The following is a 19686-nucleotide window of genomic DNA, read 5'->3' on the forward strand; positions in this document are numbered from 1 at the left end:
GATATTGTTAAATACAGCACATCAGCCCTAGTCCTGACCTCAGTGCTGTGACCTCTGAGAGCATGCAACTCTAATGAGAGGATGATCCACTGCTGCAATGCTGTTGCTCTCTGGCCTGGCTACTCTATAACAGGCCTACTGTATAACTGACTATGAGCCCAGCAGGGACTGTTGAGTCTGACTGGATGGGATGGTGTTTCCTCTTCAGAATGATGTCTCTCAGGCATCTTCAACCCAGAGCCTCCCTGCCCACAGGGCAGCGTACTGCTTTCCATGTTTACACCGCAGCCTGTTAGCAGACGCTTTAACCAAACAAACTTTGCACGCCGCCGCAGGGTGACCAGCCCATGACCTTGTGCACTGCTATTCCTGCTCCAGACTACAGACTCAATGCTAACGTCATACGACCGGCCAGACAAGAGCTTGCATCGTGGGTAATAGGATCTTCATCAGCACATATTGCCTGTGCCCAAAATAAACTGCTCCTGTGTGTACAACATGTAGTGCAGGAGTGCAGGGCAAGAGAAGAGCCAGTTCAGGTGACTGCAGTACCACTATCACACCAGCAGGTGTCAGCCTCCTACTGATCCTCTGGATCTATTGCTCTACCATACACACACTCCATCAGCTCAACACAGGAGCGCAGGAGAGAATGTGTGTGAAAACATGAGAGGAAGAGGAGACAGAGAAGGAGAGACAGAGAGCTAATGTAACAGGCGTTTAAAAGAGACAACCTCTCTCTCTCTCTCTTTCTTTTCTTTTATTTGGGAACTCCCCAGAGACACGTACAGGGAAGGTTCAGGGAAAGGAGGAAGTGGTCAGACCAGGCATGGCACTTTATGGAGCAGTAACGAGAGGAAGAGAGGGAGGGGATGAAAGGAGAGGAAAGAGAAAAGGAGAGGGGAGAGGAAGAGGGACCAATCAGGCTAGTGAAATCTGGTGGTATGCGGGTGTCTGGGAGAGAAGTGTGTGTGTGTGTGTGTGTGTGTGTGTGTGTGTGTGTGTGTGTGTGTGTGTGTGTGTGTGTGTGTGTTTGTGGTGTGTGTGTAAACCAGATTGGGTTTGTGTCACTGTATAACCATTTTAAAAGGGGGGCTAATTACTGTGATGGCGCCTCAGAGCCTAACCAGTACACATGCTGTGCACACACTCACTCACACGTGTACACACACACACACACACACACACACACACACACACACACACACACAAACACTCACTCACTCACTCATGCACAAACTCTGTCATGTTGCTGCCCCCTGCCCCCCCTCACACGCACGCGCATGCATCCACCACACAGTCACACCCACCCACGAATGCCTGTCCCCTCTGAGGTAAACATCCACTCATACACAACACAACACAACACGCACAAACTCTGTCATGTTGCTCCCCCACATACACCACACCACACACACACACACACACACACACACACACACACACACACACATACACACACAGTCAAGCCGCCTTGATCATCTTTCCCCTCTACTCTCATGCTCTTCATAGGGGGCCGTTGTGTTGCGTTGTGTTGTGTGTGAGCCCCCAGTATGTGTGTGTGTGTGTGTGTGTGTGTATGTGTGTGTGTGTGTGTGTGTGTGGGTGCGTGTGTAGGTATACTGCAGTACCTCAGCTCCCCTGTGTGATCGCTCGACCTGAATAGCAGCGGCGGTGCGGTGCTGAGCAGGCCTGGCTTCAGATATAAATAAATGATACACTTTAAAGCCCATGAATTAATCAGCAGGGCTGCTGGTGCCGCTGCACAGGCCTCTGGGCCTGAGAGGGTGGACGGAACCAGGACCACCACCAACCACCAGGACACGGACACAGAGTTACAGAAACTCACGGAGGACACGGACACAGAGTTCCTGGAACTCACTGGAACTTGGCGCCATATGGCTCCCCAGCAGAGATGTTAGTCAGAACTCAATGTCAAGCCAATGTGGTCACATTCACAGGAACCTGATTACAGATCAGTGTGGTAAACCGCACCATTATGCATTACCAATCAAGATGACTGTCTCAACAACATTCAATTGTTGTTGAGACAGTCATTCAATAGTATATTCATAACTAAGGGAAAATAGTGGAGTTAAAGAGATAGATTCTTAACACAGGAATCTTTCATTTGCAGCTACTTTCTGCATGACCCAGGAAGTCCTAAGCGTTTGGCACAAAAATGTACTAATCCAAGTTCACAAAGTATAAATCTCCTGAACGTATAGTCCACCATAGATTTTTAATTTTGCGTTGCCAATACAGAAATGGCTGTAAGAGTGCAGGTCTGTTCAAGCTAAGTCAGCCTGCTGAGTGGGTACATAGAGTACGCTTGGCAACGCTTTTACTTCCTGACCCTGGACCAACCTCTAGCTCGCACTGAACCTTTTCTTAGATGGCAAGAAGAACCTTGAAAAAGGTTCATCACTTTTTAAAGTCTTTTCAGTCCCAGCACTGTTTTAAGTGGAGTAACTGTAGCCAACGGCCTCTCTGTCTCTCCCTTCTTCTCTCTGTCCCTCTTCCCTCTCTCTCTCTCTCTCTCTCCTTCTATCCACATGCCTCTCGGTGCCTGTCCTGTCTGAGTACCACCTCCACAACTGGGCCAGAGGTCAGAGCAGAAGTAGGGCTTCTGTGGGACAGTCGTGTCCAGCAGCGGATTCACTCTATCTGGGGCTGCTGGGGCAGATAAGTGGGTGGGGTTGGGAGTGGGGGTGGGTGGAATCAAGGTCTTCCCCTCCCCCGTGGAGTGGAGTGGGAATATGAGGTGATGTTTGAGACAGATATAGCTCTGTGTGTGTGTGTGTTGTGTGTGTGTGTACTGTACGTGTATGGGGGCTAAGGAGGTTTTAGGGTCAGTGGACCAAGTGAAAGTCCTTGTGGAAGAACTGAAACATGGAATGTCTGGAACGATGCACTGCCTTTGGTGCTGTGCTGGTGTGGCAAGTCCTGAGTCCAGTGTTTGGATAGCGGCCTGATTCAGCAGCTTGAATGCAATAGACTTGTGCATGTGCTGATGCAGGGTGTCACAGTGTTAGGGTAGTGAGTGAGTAAAGGGCTGTGACAGACTATTTACATGTGTAGGCACTGACATGTTAAGCACAAGATACACCAACCCGACGGTGGACGTCTGGAGGAGTTGGATGGGGTTAGGAAGAAATCAATCCGGTGTGTCCCAGTTCGTCGGAGGTGGTGCTGGGTAGGTACGGCCAATAGAGTGGGCTCTGCCTGCTTTGGGGGGTGGTGCTGGGTAGGTACGGCCAATAGAGTGGGCTCTACCTGCTGTGGGGGGTGGTGCTGGGTAGGTACGGCCAATAGGGTGGGCTCTGCCTGCTCTGGGGGGTGGTGCTGGGTAGGTACGGCCAATAGGGTGGGCTCTGCCTGCTCTGGGGGGTGGTGCTGGGTAGGTACGGCCAATAGGATGGGCTCTGCCTGCTCTGGGGGGTGGTGCTGGGTAGGTACGGCCAATAGGATGGGCTCTGCCTGCTGTGGTAACGGAGGTGTGAATGGAGCATGAGGTCCTGTTTGCACTTGGTATTAGAATCCCTTTCGGATGATTGGATGATTAATCAAAGTGGACACGGCCACAGACCGATGGAAATGACCACCAGGACACGTTGTGATCCACTCAATCAAACCACTGGCTGACCACATACTGCATTGCTGCATTTGACCACATACTACAGTATAAACAGTAATATGCCCTGACACATCTCCGACAAGGAGACCTTTGGGGGAAGTGATGTACGTGATGATGACATCTGAACACAAGTGGTCAGCGATGTCCAGGGCATCCTGGAGATCCGGGTCACCTTTCCGGAGCCAAAGTCAACAGAGGCTGAGAGCTCAGTGGTGTGGGTGTGTGCAGAGCAAATGAAGACTGGAGCACAGCGGGGAGAATGAAGACCAGCTTCTGCTCTCTGACACTCAATGCACTAAGCATGCGTGAGTGTGTGGAATGCGTGTGAGTCTCTGTATACTTTCTCACATTGTTAGCATACAATGTTAAGCTTCTTAAGTGCTCAAATCTGGCGATTGAATTAAGAATTAATTAAGACAGAGGCACATTTACTTTCACACACCCATGTATGTGGACACACACACACACACACACAACATCTCGACACAATCACGAACAGACAGAGAAACGCACACTCACACACGCGCGCACACACACGCCTAATCTGAAAAATACACAATATTGATGCACCTAGGAGCTGTGGATTTAGCTGGTCCAGCTGTCTGTCACCTCACTGTCTTGTCTGAGTGAATTTCAGTCTGAAATGTCTCCAGGCAAACCATCTTATTACACATGCACTGCAACACTGCATCATTTATACAGAGAGGGAGAGATAAGGAAGGAGGTTGCAAACCAAGACTGATATGGCCAAAAATTATAATAATAGTGATGAGTGCAGGTGTGTGTGTGTGCGTGTGTGCGTGTGCGTTTGTGCGTGCGTGTGTGTGTATCTGTGCATGTCCATGACTGTGCAGAGATGTAGAGATGTTTTTGTGTGTTATAATTTTTTTGATAGTCTTTGCATTTGTATGAATGTTTGTGTGTGTGTGTGCATGTGCATGTGTGTATGTGCGGGGGTGTGTGTGTGTGGGTGCATGTGTCTACGTGCGTGTGTGTGTGTACGTGCGTGTGTGTGTGTGTGTGTACGTGCGTGCGTGCGTGGGGACGAAAGAGAGCGTGACAGGAGGCGAGCGTGATGAGTGACTACGTAGTGACAAGAGTGCAGCATCACGCCAAAGCTGGCATTTTGTGTTGTGCCACGGAGCCTCTGAATAATGCCTCCTAACGATGTAATTAACAATCAGGCTGCCGTTAATTATGGAGAGGAGGCAGGGGGGACGAGAGGGGAGGGGCGCCACTTTATTTATTTTTTTGCTACCGCCGGCGGCCTCGTCTCTCACTTCCCTCCCCCCTCTCCCCCCTCTCCCCCGTCTCCCCCCCTCGGCTCCGGCAGCTGCGCCTCCTCTCTCTCCTCCACCTGCGCCTCCTCCTCTCTCTCCTCTCCTCCACCTGCGCACCGGAGCCGGTTGGTCGTGACGGCGGGCGCACACGACTGCGGCTGGAGAGGAGCGGGCGGCTGGTGAGCGCGGCGCCAAGGTCGCGAGGAGGACGAGACGAGTGTGCCAGGATAATGCCAACGGAGACCTCTCCTCCGCTCCACCTGGCTGCACACTCACCCCGCCATGCCACTCTACCCGAGACAAAAGGGGGTTCGGCCGTGTGGCTGAGGCGAGAGGTGGGTTTTCTGGTTAAAGCTGAGCGGCCGGCGGCCATCTTGCCTCACAGAGTGAAGCCACTGCAGTGTGTGGGGCGCCGTGCCTTTTATGCAGTCCAACCCCACACCGTCCTCCTCTGCCTGACCAGTGGCCACACACCGAGGGACATCGGCCGCTACTCTCCTAAGTGTCCTGTCCAGCTCTAGCGTACGCAGCACCGTTTCAGACTATGCCTCTGTGCACCTGTAACTGAGTTACAGAAGGGAGCTCTTGAAGCCTCTCCGTGTTCCTACACCTTTGGTGTAGCAGCTGAACCACAGCCACAAACACCTTCAAAGTTCTCCGCTCACTGCAGTGCAGGAACAGAAAGTTCCCCCGAGAAAAGAACTCATCCTGCTGCTCAGAGCATATCTGTGTAGGTCAACAGACCAAGGATGGTATACACAACACCTTATTGATGTTAGAGCAGAATACGTACTACAGTGACAGTAGCACTATTCACTATACAGTATGTATGGATAGTATGATGGAATAAAGAGTATGTGTGTACCTTGAGCACGGTGATATTCCAGGCGTAGCTCTCCATGGCCTTCTGGAGCTTCCTGCCCTTCAGGCCCTCCTTGGCACCGATGCGGTGGAGGTCCTCGTGGAAGTCCAGCCCTGTCGAGAGTAATGAAGAAAACTCCATTACCCAGTGGGCCTCACTAGCAGGTTATTTGCATTTCTATTCACTGTGCGAGAAAGACACAGAGAAAGACACACAGTGTTGGAGCCGTTTTTGATATTTATGTTTGCAAAATCATTTTCAGTTATTATTATTGATAAAATGCCAATGACACTAGAATAATATTTATGTTCATGAAATATGGTTTACAATTATGGTGAATATGATTTAAATGTACCGAATTCTAAGTTAAACCCATCTGGATGTCTGTCTGGCTAATTGAGTGACGTCTGGCCGTCTGATTGACGGAGAATCAATTATAGGGCTGGCACACCTCTGGCCAGGTAGAGCGGAAGTGGCAAACAATTTTTCAACCGCGTGAATGCGATAGAGGTTTGTTTGTTTTGTACTAGTCAAAGTTTAGTAAAATAAATTTCTATAATCTAAAAAGACGCGCGTTGTCCGGTGTTATCCGCTCTCTGAAGCGGCCGCCGAAAGGCTGCCACTACATCAAGTTGAAAAATTGCTCACGGAACGTCGGACAAGCTGGAGAACTTTGTGGATTACTATATGGATTTATTGGATTATACCCGCGGATCTACTTTGAACTTCGAACATCGACAGCTTGTCTCGTGAGTAACCTGACGGTTTGCATTGTCTACAGACCCAGGTACGATCAGACATTACCGAAAGACTTTGAAATGTTTGATGGGACAATACAATTGCGCAATCGTTGAAACCTAAACTAATGCTCATTGAGATCCCGACCTGTTGACTCAAGGTGGACACTGTTTTAGGAATACATCTCATAAAAAACAAAGACTAATATAACTTGCAATTACGCATTACGAGCCTGTCCTGCAAGCAGCGCAGTCTCACGAACAGGCAGCAGAACATTAAACTGCGATTAAATGTAAAACGGAAAACGTTACGCAGATGTGACTGAATCAAAAGGAGTAACATAAATTGTGATAAAGTGAAATAAGATAATTGCAATCATGTCTGATCACGAGAACGAACAACCCGAACAAACTCCTGAGACGGCCAAACAGACAACACCTGTTTTTAAAGAGCTAAGCGCAACCCGTCGCGGCAAACTTGGCCATTGCACTCGCAAAATGAATGAAATTAACGAAATGGTTTGGCGGGGCACTGGCGAAGGCAATGTTGAGAAAGTGAAAGAACAACTAAGTGTATTCCATCAAATCCTTGACAAATTTAAAATCAGTCATGAATCTGTGCAAATATTGTTAACTGATGATGTAAAAGAAAACGAAAATATTGATTGGTATGAACCAAAGATTGCAAAGTTTAATGAATTCATTTCTCAGACTGATATCTGGTTGGAACGTAAGCTGACTGACATACAATCACGTGACATTGCTGACACTGTTGACGTGACTGATAGTGTGTCAAGAATATCTAAAGCTGACTCAAAGGCATCATCATCCCATTCAACACGCATTCAAATTGCTGTGGATAAAGCTGGTTTAATGGCCCGAGCCAGATCCATGAGAGAGAAACATGAAATGGAAATGGACAGAGTTAAGTTACAAGCTAAAATGGAAGCATTACAATTAAGAGAGGACCTTTCTGTCACTAATGCAAAACTACAGGCCTTGGAGGAAATTGAACCAATAGAATCAACATTAAGGAAAACTCTCAGGTCTGAGGATGACATGAATGCTTACCTGGAGAAATACATGGATCAAAGACCACACCGATCAGAGGAGCCATTGGAGGTCAAATCAGTAGAAAGCAGCAGAATTACTGGCATGTCTCAGATGGATTTTGTGGAATTAGGAGCAATACCTAAAACACCATTTCAGAAAGCTGCTATGCACGTACATCAGAAGTTAACGGCGGCGCCACAGCCACCCACTGCTGCGGCTAGAAGGGCACATTTACCAAGCCGACGAACCTACAGAACTACTGAGACCCAACCAAGAAGATCACAATCTACTCCTGGAATGGAACCACCAGAACCCCCAGATAGCACAGATCTGACCAATCTGCTTGTATCTGTTCTAAATCAAACATCTCTGCCAAAGAAGGAGGTTCCTGTGTTCAATGGTGATCCCCTGGACTTTCAGTTGTTCATGCAAGCATTCAAACACAATGTTGAAGACAAGACTGACAGTAATAAAGACCGATTGTATTTTTTGGAACAATATACAGTTGGAGGGCCAAAAGAACTTGTCAGAAGTTGCCTTTACATGGACGCTGTAACTGGTTATGCTGAAGCAAAGCGCCTGCTCAAGCACCACTTTGGCAATGACTTTAAAATCACGACTGCCTATATGGAGAAGGCCTTAAACTGGAGTGTAATTAGACCAGACGATGGAAAGTCACTTCACAGTTATGCTCTATATTTAAGAAGTTGCAGTAATGCTGCCCGAAACTTTCGCTATATGTCAGAACTCGACCTGCCGTCTAATATGAAGCAAATTGTGTCAAAACTTCCATACAAACACAGAGAGAGATGGAGAGCGGTGGTATGTGACATAACGGAACAGACCCAACAGAGACCTACATTCAATGACCTCGTCAGGTTTGTTGAAAGACAGGCCAAGATCATGCAGGATCCAGTCTTTGGCAACATTCAAGATGCCCATAGAGAAGCAAAGGCGAGAGCACCTACAGCGAGCTCGTCCTATGTTAAATCTGGCAGCAAGCAGAGCTTCGCCACTGCGGTTTCTCCAGTCATCACTGTTGCTAACGCCAACATCAAAGAAACTGGAAATCAAGATTCCAAGAATTCTACTCCTGTCAATGCAAAAGATGCTTTTTCTAAACCCTGTGTTTTCTGCAAAGGAGAGCATACAATGGAAACATGTGAAACAATATTAAAACTCCCACACAAGGAGAAAGTTGAGTTTCTCAAGAAACATGGATTTTGTTTTGCCTGTTTGATTAAAGGACATCTTAGTAGAACATGCAAGAAACGTCTGACATGTCGCTCATGCGATAAGAAACACCCTACCATCTTGCATATTGGGAATTGGCAGCAAGATGGCGCCACATATGCTAAAACACCTGCAGTAACCACGAACAAAACCAGCTGTGGCACAGCTGTTCAGGCCAACTCTGTCACTGTCACCATGGCACCAACTGGTCAAACAGGGGCCGGCAATACTGACCACAAACTGGCTATTGTACCTGTAAGAGTGAAGGCGAGCAAGGGTAGTTACTCCATCGAAACGTATGCATTCTTGGATCCCGGGAGTTCCGCAACCTTCTGTACAGAGAAGCTAATGGAACAACTGTCTGTCAGAGGGAGGAAAACAGAAATTCTACTTCAAACAATGAGTTACGAAAAACCAGTGAAAACATATAAACTGAATGGACTGGAAGTAAGCAGAATTGATGGTGATGACTTCATAGAACTTCCAGAGGTCTTTACACAACATGCCATTCCTGTGAATCATCAGAACATCCCGAAAGAAGAAGACCTGAAACAATGGCCTTACCTGAATGCGGTCAAATTGAAGTCCATTGAAGCTGATGTTGGTCTGTTGATTGGTGTGAATATCCCAAAGGCCATGGAACCACTGAAGGTCATCAACAGTCAAGACAATGGCCCATACGCTGTCCTGACACATCTTGGATGGATAGTAAATGGACCACTGGGAATCAGCTCACTAGTTGATGAACACGGTCGACCACAGATAACAACCAATAGGATATCAGTGGCTCGTTTGGAGGATCTTTTGATTCAACAGTACAAACAAGACTTTCCAGAATTGACCTATAAAGAGAAGACAGAACACTCATTTGAAGACAAGAAGTTTCTGAAAATTATGAATGAATCGATCAGAAAAAAGGATGGTCATTATGAGATCAGACTTCCTTTCCGTAAGGATGATGTCTGTATGCCTAACAATAGGCAAATGGCTGAGCAAAGAACCTACAGCCTTAAGAAAAGATTCGAAAAGGATGAGTCATTTAAAAATGATTATGTGTGCTTCATGAAAGACATCTTGGAGAAGGGGCATGCTGAGATGGTACCTGAAGAACAGCTCCTCCGGACTGATGAAAGACTCTGGTACATTCCCCACCACGGAGTGTACCATAAGCAAAAGAAGTCAATCCGGGTGGTCTTCGACTGTACTTCAGCCTACCAAGGTACATCTTTGAATGCTGAGCTGCTACAAGGCCCAGATCTTACGAACACCTTATTAGGTGTATTGCTGAAGTTTAGACAGGAACCCGTAGCTGTGATGGGGGACATTGAAGGAATGTTCCACCAAGTGAAGATTCCTGAAAACGATGTGGATTTCCTGAGATTCTTGTGGTGGCCGGGTGGCGATACTACCCAAGAATTAAGAGAGTTCAGAATGACTGTGCATCTTTTTGGTGCTGTTTCATCTCCCAGCTGCGCAAACTTTGCTCTCAAGCAGACCGCTGAGGACAATGAAGGAAAAGCTGATGCCTTGATACTCAACACCGTCCGTCATAGTTTTTATGTGGACGATTGTCTGAAATCTGTTCCAGATGAGAAACAAGCCATCAGTTTGGTCCAGAATCTTAAGATCATATGTGCAACTGGAGGATTTAAACTCACCAAATGGTGCAGTAACAGCCGTTCTGTCCTCGCATCTTTACCTGTAGGGGAGAGAGCAAAAGAAGTTAAGAACATTGACCTTGAGAAGGATAAGCTTCCTGTAGAGAGAGCCCTTGGCATGCGGTGGGATGTTGAGTCCGACACATTCTTCTTTGACATCACTCTGAAACAGCAACCTGTTAGTCGAAGGGGAATTCTGTCCGTGCTCAATTCCGTTTACGATGCCCTGGGATTCTTATCACCAGTTATGCTCACAGGAAAACTGATACAGCAGGAGTTGTGTAAGATCAACTGCGGATGGGACGAAGAAATCCCAACTGCCCTTGCATCAAAATGGAGCGAGTGGCAGAGAGATCTTCACATGATCTCCAACTTTAGAATACAGAGATGCTACAAACCAGTGGATCTTGATGTCACTGACGTCCAGTTGCACCACTTCTGTGACGCCTGTGAGAGAGGCTATGGGACGGTCAGTTACTTAAGATTTGCCTGCAGAAGTAGACCACCTCACATTGCATTTGTGATGGGGAAATCGAGGGTTGCACCCTTGAAAATAGTGACAATTCCCAGACTGGAGCTCACCTCAGCAGTTTTGGCTGCTCGGATGGACAATATGCTCAAGAAAGAACTAGAACTTCCGATCTCAGAATCCTTCTTCTGGACAGATAGTACTTCTGTTCTGAAGTACATCCTGAATGACACACAGAGATTCAAAACTTTTGTCGCAAATAGGGTATCTGTGATTCGCGATCTGACAGAGAAATCTCAGTGGCGTCACATTAAGACTGATCTCAATCCAGCAGACAATGCGTCTAGAGGAATGCGAGCAGAGACTTTTCTGAAAGCAAACAGTTGGCTTAAAGGTCCAGACTTTCTGGCCAAATGCGAAGCTGACTGGCCGAAGCTTTCTACAGAACCACCGACACTTTCTGACAGTGACTTGGAGGTAAAGAAAAAGGTTGTAGCCTTTGCAACAGTAGCCCATGAAAATCCTCTGACTCACTTTATTGAATACTTCTCGTCTTGGGACAAACTCATCAGATCTACAGCCTGGCTCTTGAAGTTCAAAAGGACTCTGAGACACTTGATCCAACTGAAGCAAGCAGGTACCTCACAGAGTGTGAAAGTGAAATCAGAACCTGCAGACCGACAGCTATCCACACAGGACCTCACAGACGCTGAGGAATCGCTCGTAGCTTATGTTCAACGGCAAGCCTTCAAGGATGAAGTGAAAGCCTTACAAATAGGCCAAGCTGTAAGAAGGAGTAGCAGACTCTACAAATTGGACCCCATGATTCATGACGGAATATTAAGAGTAGGAGGCAGACTGAGCAAGCTGGCTATGACTGAGGAGATCAAGCACCCAGCCATTCTGCCTAGTGATGATCACCTCTCAAGACTTCTCCTGAGCCATACCCACCATCTCGTGGGTCACTGTGGAAAAAACCAAATGCTTTCCAAACTCAGGACGAAGTACTGGATACTCAAAGCCAATCAGGCTGCAAGGAAAATAACCCGTGATTGCATATTCTGCAGACGATGGCATGGTACTGCTATGAAACAGAAAATGGCTGACTTGCCTCTCGTACGCATAACACCAAATCTTCCCCCGTTCACGCACACTGGCTTGGACTACTTTGGGCCCATAGAAGTCAAGAGTGGCCGTAGCCGGGTGAAGAGATATGGAGCCTTGTTCACGTGCCTTGCCAGTAGAGCTGTACACCTAGAGATGGCCTACTCTATGGATACCAGCTCATGCATTTCAGTGTTGCGAAGATTCATCTGCAGACGTGGTCAGGTAAAGGAAATCATTTCAGACAACGGAACAAATTTTGTAGGCTCAGAGCGAGAATTAAAAGAAGCACTTGCTCACTTAAACATGAGTAAGATCCAGAATTCAATACAGGAAAAGGGCATCAAATGGACGTTCAATCCGCCTTATGGTTCTCACCACGGCGGCGTGTGGGAACGCCTTATCCGAATAATAAAGAAAATCCTCTACTCAATCACAAAGGAGCAAACTTTAGATGATGAATGTCTTCAAACTACTCTGTGTGAAGTAGAGGCGATTCTGAATGCTCGTCCCATTACGGAATCATCTGGAGACTTTAAAGATCCTGAACCCTTAACTCCAAATCACCTGCTTCTCTTGAAAGGGAAGCCCATTCTTCCACCTGGGCTCTTCACCAAGCAGGACTGCTACTCCAGAAGAAGGTGGAAACAGGTTCAGTACCTGTCAGACCTCTTCTGGAAGAGATGGACACGGGAGTACCTTCCTTTAATGCAGGAGAGACAAAAATGGAATGAGGTCAAAAGGAACCTAAAACCTGGAGACATTGTGCTGATCATAGATGAGACCTCTCCACGAAACTCCTGGCCTATGGGACGCATTATGGAAACCTTTCCAGATACAAAGGGCTTCGTACGTCGTGTCAGAGTTAAGACCCAGACAGGCATCTTGGAGAGACCAATCACCAAGCTGTGTCTTCTCAAAGATATGTCCTGACTGACCAACTGACTTGACTAACCCACTAATACACTACACACACTACGCTGTACATTATATACAACATGGTATTTGTCTCATGAATAGTATCCTGAAAACTACTGAAATATTTGCTATTCACCAGATATGTTTTGACACTTTAAATGAGTACGAATATGAATACCTGTTGATGTTGATGGGGTGAGATGATGTGTAAATGTGTAATAATGTGACTATTGAATGGACTATTGAATGAACTTTGATTTTTTGCGAGACTTTGAGAAAAGACTTTGAAGCCCCCTTGACCTTTTTCTTTTTAAAAGGGGCAATATTTTTTGAAAAAAGAACATTTTGACGAACTTTCTATGAACTTTTGAAACTGATATGTGAAAAAAAGAGAAAAAAACATTGAAACATGTATGCACTTTGAACTTTGAACTGTGCGGCTCCTTATGAATGTTTGTTATGAATTGCCACATTATGGTCAATTAGGGGCCGGAATGTTGGAGCCGTTTTTGATATTTATGTTTGCAAAATCATTTTCAGTTATTATTATTGATAAAATGCCAATGACACTAGAATAATATTTATGTTCATGAAATATGGTTTACAATTATGGTGAATATGATTTAAATGTACCGAATTCTAAGTTAAACCCATCTGGATGTCTGTCTGGCTAATTGAGTGACGTCTGGCCGTCTGATTGACGGAGAATCAATTATAGGGCTGGCACACCTCTGGCCAGGTAGAGCGGAAGTGGCAAACAATTTTTCAACCGCGTGAATGCGATAGAGGTTTGTTTGTTTTGTACTAGTCAAAGTTTAGTAAAATAAATTTCTATAATCTAAAAAGACGCGCGTTGTCCGGTGTTATCCGCTCTCTGAAGCGGCCGCCGAAAGGCTGCCACTACACACAGTGAATAGGACAAAGGATGAGAAGGAAACAGGGAAGGCAGAAAGAACAAGAGAGAAGGACAGACTGGAAAAGGACAGACAGACAGACAGACAGACAGACAGACAGACAGACAGACAGACAGACAGACAGACAGACAGACAGACAGACAGACAGACAGACAGACAGACAGACAGACAGACAGACAGACAGACAGACAGACAGACAGACAGACAGACAGACAGACAGACAGACAGACAGACAGACAGACAGACAGACAGACAGACAGACGGTCTCTCAGTGACATTCAATGCCCACGGTCGTGAGGTGTGTGTCCAGGGAATGACCATGACAGACCATCTGAGCTGCTTTAGTTCTTCACGCATTCTTCATGCGCCTCTGATTTGGGATCACATACTATACCATAATAGAGAATACCCTCAAAATACACCCCCCTTTAAAAAAGATGCTCTCCTAGTCCTTAAATGGACACATGTAATATAAAGCAAGTGCTTGCATCACACACAGCTCCACTACTCCATGTGGTATAGGACAGTGAAGCGGTGTACTGTATCTGAGACACCTGCCCAGCCACAATAACTCTGACTCTCCTGTGGCACCTGTCCCACTTTCACCAGCCCTCTGAGACCTGTGCCAACCTCACCGCCCTCGGCCTCTCTTTGTCCCTCTAGACCTCCCCCTCCTCTCTCTATCCCTCTATCATCAACACTTCTTTTACCTTCCTTTTTCATTCCCTCTGTTCTCTTCCCTCCTCATTGGTTCCTTCCAACTCCCTCTCCTGCTTTCTATCTGTCCTCCTTCTCCCCTCTCCTCTCCTCTCCTCTCCTCCTCTCATCTCCTCCCCTCTCCTCTCCTCTCCTCTGCTCTCCTCCGTCTCCTGCCTCCTCTGTGCCAGTTTGGGATGGGCACAGTGGGTATTCTACTGGGCAGACTGCTGCAGGCTCTACCAGCGCTGACACAGTGTAGGCAGCAAACAGTCACTTCACACCAGGCCTCGCCAACACATCTTCAAAAACACCTTCTTACACACACACACACACACACACACACACACACACACACACACACACTCACACACTGATCCCAGTAGACTAACACACAAACAAGAGCCAAGAGAGAGACACTCAGCGACATCTTGGCAATACACATGGATCATTGCATGCATACCACCCACTCATAACACACACACACAACTATCTATGAAATGACATATTTGACTGTAACTGATTTGAGCATGAAAGGTGTTATTTGCAGGTAATCAACACTGGATGGAGAGTGGTGTGGTGATAGCACAGTGATGGCCGGTGTGTGTATGTCTTGGTTGTGTGCTTTTAATGACAAATCACCATAGGATAATTCATCCAGGGAGACGGCTGCAGTCTCCATGGCGATGGCTGACGTCTGTGGCTTGGCTTGAGACGGGTTCATTTGGGATGGGGATGTGACACATTAGCATGTAATGGCAGGTGTCACCATGGACCACAAAATGACAGGGGTGTGTGTGGGCATGTGGGAGTATCTGTGTGTGTGTGTGTGTGTGTGTGTGTGTGTGTGTGTGTGTGTGTGTGTGTGTGTGTGTGTGTGTGTGTGTGTGTGTGTACGTGTGGAAGATGGTCATCAGTCCCGCTGTGATTGATCTGGTATTACATAAACACGGGCAGCCTCTCCGACCCCAAGTGTCCTTCACCATCAATTAACTGCAGGACAGTGTCCACGGCGCGCTGCTGTGTCCAGGGGCTAAAACAACATGTCCGAGCCATCGCCCTGCTGAGCCACAGCAGAGTAACGCAGAAGAGCGCGCCGTCCTTATTATAGGCGCTCAACTAACAACACTGCCATCAATCTAGTGGAGAAAGTGAATGACACCCCTCTCTCTCTCTCTGTCTCTAATTTTGTACCCTCAGTGACTCTCTCTCTCTCTCTCTCTCTCTCTCTCTCTCTCTCACACACACACACACACACACATACTGTATATAACACTAACAAACACACACAAACACTTTCAGACTCTTCACATCCTCTTATTTCTCGTCAACTAGATAGATAGATAGATACTTTATTGATCCCCAAGGGGAAATATTTGCCTGGATGAAGAATGTATTGGCATACAAGGGCTCTTTGCTGCTAATATACACAGCAGGCAGACACACACACACACACACAGACACACACAGAGAGAGAGAGACACACACACACACACACACCCACAATAAACAGAGAAGAGGAGGACAAGAAACAGACAGAAAGAAAGAGAGAGAGAGAGAGAGCAAGAAAGACAGACAGAGGGAGCGGGAGGAAGGTATAAAGAAAGGATGATGTGAAAGGTTCCATCTCGCACCTCTGTGTTTGAACTGTCAAGTTGTCTGATCTGTTCACTGCATCCCCTCTGCAATTTGTGTCTGTGTGTGTGTGTGTGTGTGTGTGTGTGTGTGTGTGTGTGTGTGTGTCTATGTTTGTGAGTGTGAAATGAGAGTGGATGATTGTGTGTGTGTGTGTGTGTGTGTGTGTGTGTGTTAGCCTCTCGGGGCAGTAGTAAACAAATGATTCAGACACACAGAGAAAGAAGAGGGGAGAGAGGGAGAGAGAAAAGGAGAGAGCGAGAATAACAAAGACAGACAGATGAACCCACTAAGAGGGAACAGATATGTTGGGCTAAGAGGATCTTGACGCCAGCACAAGAGGCTTCAGTTCCACATCAAATCAACAATAGAAGGACAAACAGAGAGAGAGAAGAGATGAAAAGGTACAAGAAAGAGGTCCAAGAGGACAATATGGAGATGATTACAACATGAACTTAGCACAGAGACACAGAGATGGGGAGTTAGGGGAGCCAGAAACATAGCAGAGGGGGTTGAGAATGAGAGGGAAGGAATAGATACATATTTAAGAGCGGGAAAGAGAGAGGGGAAAGGATAGGCAGATATATACAGCAGACAGACAGACAGGTAGGTAGATAGATAGATACATACTGTAGATAGATAGATAGACAGTTCGAGAGAGGGGGGGCTAGAGAGATGCAGGGAGAATGTCAGAGCTGCCTGGACTTGTTTATTTACTGCTATTCTGTGTCTCCATGAGGCTCAGTTAAAAGAGCATTCCAACACCTTGGAGCCTCGGAGCTCTGCTGTCCTCTGCTCTGCTCTGCTCTCACACTGCTGCCATGGAGCACTGCTGCTCTGCTCTGCTCTGCTCTCACACTGCTGCCATGGAGCACTGCTGCTCTGCTCTGCTCTGCTCTCACACTGCTGCCATGGAGCACTGCTGTCCTCTGCTCTGCTCTGCTCTCACACTGCTGCCATGGAGCACTGCTGCTCTGCTCTGCTCTGCTCTTCTCTTCTCTTCTTTCAGCGCTCGCTCAGGAGCTCACTCATTCATCCACTCCCACTCCTACACCATCATCTCCACCCACTGGCACCCAGGGCCTACTTTTCAGTAACCATGTTTCTGTGATGTGGGTTTGTGTATGTACTGTATGTGTGGGATTGCCAGGTTACAGGTGCTTAGGCGAGTCCCTCTGCTATCTCTGTTATCTAGCATGTTGTTTTTGTTCTTTTTTCCAAAATTATTTCCATAATTTAATGTCATGTTTCATTCTATTTTATATTTGTCATACTTAATCACTTAATATCAGTGTTATTTTCAGTGCTTATTGCCCTAATGTTCCGTTAATGTTACCATTACTTTCCTGAAAAACTGCTGATGTGAAAGCTGGCAGCGCCTGGTCAGAGAGATCCCTCTGAAGTTGGGAAGACTCTGAAGACTGGGAGGCCTACCAAACAGACCTGCTGCAACCAGTGCTAGCACAAGCACATGTCCACCATGATATGCCTGCAATCTGCCTCCACCAACCATAATACTCTGGATAGGGGCTGTGGAGCCTTTTGTGAAAGAAAATGTGCTCTATAAATACATGTTTACTTACTTTACTAACTTGTCTGTCTGTGTGTGTGTGTGTGTGTGTGTGTGTGTGTGTGTGTGTGTGTGTGTGTGTGTGAGTGAGAGCTTGTTTGTGTGTCCGCTGCATGCCCTCTCTCCTGCTAATCAAGGACACAAGCACAGACACGTCCGTTCTCTTCCTCTGCTCCTCTCATTCCCCCTCTAGTTCTCACCTGCATAGAGTCCACTAGGAACACAATACACAATACTGTACATTATAATACTGGGAGCACATTAGACTTGAACTGAATTATCCTGTCTTTTAAACAAGTTCATAACTTTGAGTCCTGTTGTGCTCAGTTGACACTGAGATGGTTGTGAGTGTGTGAGTGTGTGAGTCCTTGATTATGCACGTGGACAGCTTGACAGGGGAACATGGGTGGGGGGGGGGAGGAGGGCAATGAAGTAGGAGGAAACACAATGCAATTTGTGTTTACAGTATAGCATGACCTTCTGAGATAGAGAAAAAGTGTGTGTGTGTGTGTGTGTGTGTGTGTGTGTGTGTGTGTTTGTCAAAAAGTGATATTTTTGTGAAGATCTAGTCAGTTTACTTTCCTCAGTCTTCAGGAGCGGCCACCTTCCATCACAGTGCTTATTAGCAGTTAATAACACAGCTCGGCTACGCATGTGTGCCGTTTTAGCGGGCCATCTGGCTCTGGTCAGCCATGTTGGTTCTGGCTGCCTGGTTCCATTTCTGGTAAGCCATGAAAGCATATCTTGTCTATGAGCTGTTTAACATGCCTCAAGTCTATCGGACAACCTTCAATTACTCATTTCTTTGGGGGAGGGTCCAACATTCTTCTCATACTGCAGACACATAACAATGACCGAGATATGCCCTCAAAACAATATCAGCTGATTTTATGCCAACTATTTACAAGGCTTGATTGAATTACTCTTTCAGTTTACATTGGAGAATAATTCAGATGATTAAGGCAGATGCTTCCTGCCCATAACAAAGTTGTTGTGAGCGCTTCTGAGAAGTGTGTGTGTGTGGGTGTGTGTTTGTTTGTGCATTTGTGTGTGCGTGTGTGCGTGTGCATTTCTATTGCACTCTTAAAGAGCAACACAAACCAAGGCTAAGCTCTGGATGGAACGAGGGAGTCAGAGAGGAGATGTGAGAGGAGAGAAGAGAAGGAGGGAAGAACGCGAGACTTTGGGCATGTTACATCTGCTACAGAGCAGCACAATCACGGCCTGGAGAAGAAGATTCCTTGCAGTGAGAGAGAGGAGCAGCGGATGGTGACTTTAGAACGCTTTACTGGTGTGAGTCGGAGTGCTAAAGCGTAAGGAGTCGCATCCATCCAGGGTGTTGTGAGTGTTGTGTGTGTGGCAAGAGATCGGCTGCTACGTCTCTGGAGCTTCACATTCTGTGTGCCAAAAGTGTGAAAGTAGGATGCGTTCAGCTCGAGCTGTTTATGCACGTTCCTATGTGTTTGTGTGTTTGTGTGAGTGTGTGTGTAAGTGTGTGTGTGTGTGTGTGTGTGTGTTTGCATGTGTGTGTGTTTGTGTGTGTGTGACGCCTCAGCTGCTTGGCAAAGTGAAAAGCAATCATGATGATAATGAGGCAGAGTGTGATTCATCACCCCCCACCTCCCCAACCCCCCCCCCCCCCCCCCTCCTCCTCCCTCTCCGCCGCCCCCTCCCCTCTTGGGGCAATTGAGCAGCAGCATCTCCACCTCTTTAACAGGGCATTGGAAATAAAACACCAGCATTCAGCCCCCCTTCCTTCCCCGCACTCCCTGCATCACTCTCTCTCTCCCTCTCTCCTCTCTCCTCTCTCCTCTCTCTCTTCTCTTTCTCTCCCTCTCCCTCTCTTCTCTCTTTCTCTCTCTCTCTCATCCATCTGCAGCGCTACCCAGGCTGCTGATCAAATCCTCTGAGTCAAATCCA

The 19686-nt window shown here is 46.9% G+C and overlaps 1 protein-coding gene across 2 annotated transcripts in view; it reads right to left on the reverse strand.

The window, feature by feature from the left end:
• Positions 1 to 19686, reverse strand: part of plcl5 (phospholipase C like 5) — a 74524-nt gene that overhangs the window by 2976 nt on the left and 51862 nt on the right. For both annotated transcript variants that reach the window (XR_009938691.1, XM_062533001.1), the window contains exon 5: positions 5783 to 5892. Coding sequence is in view for 1 of the 2 variants with exons in the window: in XM_062533001.1 (XP_062388985.1) it covers positions 5783 to 5892 (110 nt within the window). In the remaining variant the exon portion in view is untranslated. The remainder of the gene's footprint in view (positions 1 to 5782; positions 5893 to 19686) is intronic.

The sequence above is a fragment of the Sardina pilchardus genome, chromosome 3 (assembly GCF_963854185.1).
Source record: "Sardina pilchardus chromosome 3, fSarPil1.1, whole genome shotgun sequence".
NCBI classification, from domain to species: domain Eukaryota; kingdom Metazoa; phylum Chordata; class Actinopteri; order Clupeiformes; family Clupeidae; genus Sardina; species Sardina pilchardus.